The 4,437-nt window shown below is 50.7% G+C and overlaps 1 protein-coding gene across 1 annotated transcript; it reads left to right on the top strand.

Moving 5' to 3' along the window:
- Positions 1 to 271: 271 nt before the first annotated feature.
- LOC102776955 (uncharacterized) lies at positions 272 to 3,779 on the top strand. Its single transcript, XM_087831694.1, has 5 exons — positions 272 to 435; positions 2,510 to 2,575; positions 2,651 to 2,735; positions 2,816 to 2,901; positions 2,990 to 3,779. The coding sequence occupies exons 1-5, from the start codon at positions 391 to 393 to the stop codon at positions 3,032 to 3,034; spliced, it is 327 nt and encodes a 108-aa protein (XP_087687820.1). The 5' UTR covers positions 272 to 390; the 3' UTR covers positions 3,035 to 3,779.
- The last annotated feature ends 658 nt before the right edge of the window (positions 3,780 to 4,437 follow it).

The following is a 4,437-nucleotide window of genomic DNA, read 5'->3' as shown; positions in this document are numbered from 1 at the left end:
AAAACTCGATTTTCTTGCGCTCACGGTGCTGTGGAGCTGCCACGGTTCCGGCTCCGGTCCGTTTTGTGGGCTTTTATCGACTCTGATTATTGTTTTAGGGGAGAAAGGGACGGTTGCAGCGATAGAAAAGGAGGGGGCGTGGCCTTTGGGTTAAGAAACTCTATCCATTGTTACTCTACGCGCTAGGAGAACACCTCTGCCGAGCCCCTGGCCAATCAGAGACCACCGACCTCATGAAGACCCCGCCTACAAGCCTATATTAAAGGCTCGGCCGTCAGAAGCGTTGGCCACTGGCACAATATAATACTGATTGATCCGCTAACCGAGACGAGGGGATTTACTTTATTCAACCTTTCATTTCAGCCGTCCTTTATTTTATTCTACTAAACAATGGCAGACACACAGGTCGACTCCGGCTCGGATATCTCTGCCAAGGTAAGCCGCCGCACACCTCCATTCGCGGGGCCGTGTCTCCGCGGAGCCCCCTACAAGAATAAAGCTCTCCAGGCTCTAACCTACATTTAAAACCTCTCCGTCGTCGCTTCGCGCTCGCTCGGACTCTGTGGAGTCTGAGGTGGAGAAGAAAAGTCGGTGTTCGCGTCTTTCCCCCTGAACTCGGTGTGTAGAGGGAAGTGGGGGGTCTCTGCACCGCATCACGGGCAGCGTTAAAGCGCCGCGGCTCATTGTCCGGAGAGTCCCGGTCTGCGCGGGTCTTTGTTTCTGCCAGCAGCTCGGTTCTCCTGCTGCTCCACGCGCACATCCAAGCGGGACCCGGACACCGAGCAGCTCCGGTCCCCCGGCTCGCTCCCCGCGGGGTTTTCGGGCTCGTTGTGAGCGCCGGGGCGCCGCGCACATCTATCCCGCATCTCGGGCTCTTAACGCGTATAGATCGAGGGGAGGTTCCGCTCCCGGTGCAGGGACTCGGTCGGGTCGCATTACCGGGAGCGGTGACGGACTGAGCGGCCGGTGGATGCGTGGACGCGGACCTCCAGCCCGGGGTTTGCTCCGTTTGAATGGAGGACAGCGCGTCAGGCGGTGCGCAGTCCTCCGCTGAACTTTCGGTTCTGCACTTTTCCTCCCGCCTTTTTTATTTCTTATTTCCGTGAGCCCGTTTGTTAACGCCACCGATCTGCCTGCACCGTCTGACCCCGTTTGTTTACCGACTCCGGAAGGTCGGCGGCCGCCGCTGCTCCAGCCTCAGCTGCTCCGGTCTCCGCTCCCGGAGCGCGTGAGCGGCTGTGAGCGCGGGGCTTCCGCTTTGCTTCGGTGTTTTCGGGGCTTGTTTGCAGGGCGCGCTTCGGTCTCAGGGGAAACTTTTCTTTCTTTTTTTGTAATGCAGCCACTTCTTTCTGTGTGTGTGTGTGCGTGCGTGAGCGCGCGCGTGGCCGGGCTGTGGAGGTGTGATGTGACGCTGCTGGTTTTCCCCTCTTTCTGCGGGTTTTTCTCCGTTCTCACGTTTGAGCTGTTTTTGTTGTGAAAACGCGAGTTTTTGTGCGCGTGGACTTTGGATCAGATCGGGTAAAAGTTTAATCGCCCCCGCGGGGGGAGTTGTGGCTCCGCGGACCGCGATCATCCCGGGAATCAGAGCAGCAGCGAGCCCGATAATTCTGAGCGATTGTAACAAATGTCCATTTGGAGGAGGTGGTGAAGGTGTAGAGGGGAAAAGTTGGACAGGCATTAGCGCGGGTAATCCGGGGAGCCTGTTCACTATTTTTAGTTGTGGAGCGTTTTTACGCACAGGCGCGTTTTTACGCGCAGCGCGCGGCCAGCCTGCTCTCCTCCTGCCGCTTAACAGCTTAATGGATTTCAACCAATAAGATTATGGAGAGCAATTAATCAATAACAGCCTACGTGTGGATGCGTGAGGCGCGCGTGCGGCGGGGATAATACGCTGTGAGGGAACAAAACGAGGAAGAGGAGCGGCGTTAGTGCGCGCTGAGCTCGAGCACGGAGGCGGAAGGTGCCGTGTCTTCGCTCGCCTGCCATGTGTCGTCTTCTATTGTCCTTTCCTGCCTCCGTTACAACGAGCAGTAGCAGCAGCGTGCATCGCGCTCTCTCCGCCGCCTCCTCCTCCTCCATCACCGACCCCTCCTCCTGCTCCCTCCCTGCTCCTGCGCCCTCCTGTGTTATTTTAAACGGGGTGCATCCTGGGTATTGCAGTGCCTCTCCCGGGCGTGTCTCGTGACATATGGCAGCGACAGCGGCCCATAGAAGACTACAATACCCAGAATGCCCCGCGGGCCACATCAAAGTATCAGATTACAACACATTAGAGGGGATGGAGTGGGAGGAGAGGGAAGAGGTGGGGGGAGGATCTGCGGAGAGCAATATGGTGTTTAAATAGGAAGGCAGAAAAACGTGCAGCTCCCAGCAAGCACTGGGACGCTGCTAAGTAGGCCAGTAGGTAGAAGGGCAGGTAGCAGCGGTGGGCGGAGTCTAAGCCCAGCAGCGCGTTTTGGTGGCAGATGAGCAGGTTCAGTTTCTGATGTTTGCTTCTGTTTGTTTCCAGGACCTGAAAGAGAAGAAGCTGGTGGAGGAGAAGGAGAACGGCAAAGACGCCGCCACCAATGGGAAGGTGAGCGCCATCGCCGCCGCCGCAGCAGCTCTCTGCACAGAGTCGGACATTTTTAACCATTTTTGTGTTTTCCAGGAGAATGAGGAGAACGGCGAGCCTGAGGTAGATGACGAGGAGGACGAGGAGGTGGACGAGGAAGAAGAGGAAGATGATGGAGAAGGTAGCTTGAAGGCTCATTTGCCTTTTAAAAAATAATGAACTCTTGTTTGTCTTTCTCACCTTTCAACTTCTGTCCTGCAGGTGATGAGGAAGACGAGGAGGAGGACGACGACGAGATTGAGGGTGGCACAAAACGGGCAGCTGAGGATGACGAGGACGACGACGAGGTGAGGCGCTTAAAACGCCCTTAAATCGAGCGTCGCCGTGACACCCAGCAGGCGCTGGTCTAACCCGCCACGTCTTCTCTTCTTTCAGGACGACGTCGAAACCAAGAAGCAGAAAACCGACGACGACGATTGATGCGTTTCCCCCGCGCCATCCTGCTGAACCACTTCCTGATTCTTCACCTCTGACCATTTTTCTATGTCGCAGGTGGAGGGGCTGGAGGACTGATTTAAAGGAAAAATAATAATAATAAAAAAAAATCCAACATGGTCATTAGCAAGTAGAGTTCAACAAACACCCGCCATGTCCACACTCACCCGAGCTCCCCTCGACGCTGCGAGACAAATTTTCTAGAGGAACCCGCCACCGCATCGACGACGCAGAAATCCGGCTTCTCTTCAGCAACAACACAAAAGGAGAATTTGTTTGTATTTTTATTTACATTTTATATTTTTGTACATATTGTTAGGAGAGGGGAGGGGGGGCAGTTTCTCTCTCGGCAGCGATCTCGTCAGACCAAATCGGTGCTTCTCTAACGAAAGATTTTACTTGGTTGACCATGTTACGATATCTCAACAGATCTTAGAAAAACGTGTAAAAAAATAAAATGAATAAAAACATGAAAGACAACCTCTTAAGCCGTTGAACTCAGAGCATTCCAGTAAATTTAATGTATGTACTTTAGCTGTACCATAACTAGTTTGTTTGTATGGGAGGGTAAGGCCAAAGAAAAGAGCCTCTTTTCTTTTTCCTTTCTTTTGGTTTTTTTTCTTTTGGTTTTGTTTTTGTCAGCGACTTTTTGTTTTATGACGGCCTGTTTTGATGTATGTGCAAAGTTTGTTGTTTGACAATAAACCGGACTTTTATTTTGTGAGTTGTACTTTGTATCTCTGCCCCTTTTTATTTGTGCTTTGCTCTCCTGTGAGGAAGAGGAAGCAGTGCAGGTAAACCTGAGGTCTGCTTTTACTTTAGGGTCACAACAGCGGGGAGGTGGGTCCAGCACATTTTATTGGACATTTTACACATTGCATCCATATAATTCATATTACATAAAAATTAAGGTTTGGTACTAAAATAAACTGGCGGTTCCAAAAGACTAAATGTGGTTGATTTCTTTTGGATTTTTCTCTTCTTTTTGTCTGCAAACATGCAAACAGAAGCAGTTCTGATAATTAAAAGTTGTAAGAATAACATAATGTGTCACATAAATAAGGGTTTCTGCATGAATTTAAAGTCCTAACATTAAAATAAAGCATATTAAGAGCTGATCTGTATTCTAATAAATTTCCTCCGTTTGTAGAGGTTGTGTTTAAGGTCCGTGGGAAAAATCATTGCCAATAAGTTTAATTTTGTTAGTCTGTTAGTAAATTTATTTGGACCAATGTCCAGGTAAGTGCTTTTCTACAATTCCAAGTTCTTTGGTTTGAAAATGTAAAAAAAAGAGTAAAAAGTTGGAGAAATTCCTGATTCCGGATCTTCCAGTGAGGCGGTGGAAAACTGCACAATAAGAAGTGAGAGCTTAAGCTCAAAGTCGTGTT

Source organism: Neolamprologus brichardi, chromosome 18, assembly GCF_056152115.1.
Source record: "Neolamprologus brichardi isolate AB-2024 chromosome 18, ASM5615211v1, whole genome shotgun sequence".
NCBI classification, from domain to species: Eukaryota; Metazoa; Chordata; class Actinopteri; order Cichliformes; family Cichlidae; genus Neolamprologus; species Neolamprologus brichardi.
This window is presented reverse-complemented; position numbering and strand designations above follow the sequence as displayed.

Excerpts from the sequence above, each read along its gene's own strand:
- LOC102776955 (XM_087831694.1), top strand. The coding sequence starts at position 391 with ATGGCAGACACACAGGTCGACTCCGGCTCGGATATCTCTGCCAAG. Across the intron at positions 2,736-2,815 it reads AGAGGAAGATGATGGAGAAG|GTGATGAGGAAGACGAGGAG; the intron begins GTAGCTTGAAGG and ends TCTGTCCTGCAG. Across the intron at positions 2,902-2,989 it reads ATGACGAGGACGACGACGAG|GACGACGTCGAAACCAAGAA; the intron begins GTGAGGCGCTTA and ends CTCTTCTTTCAG.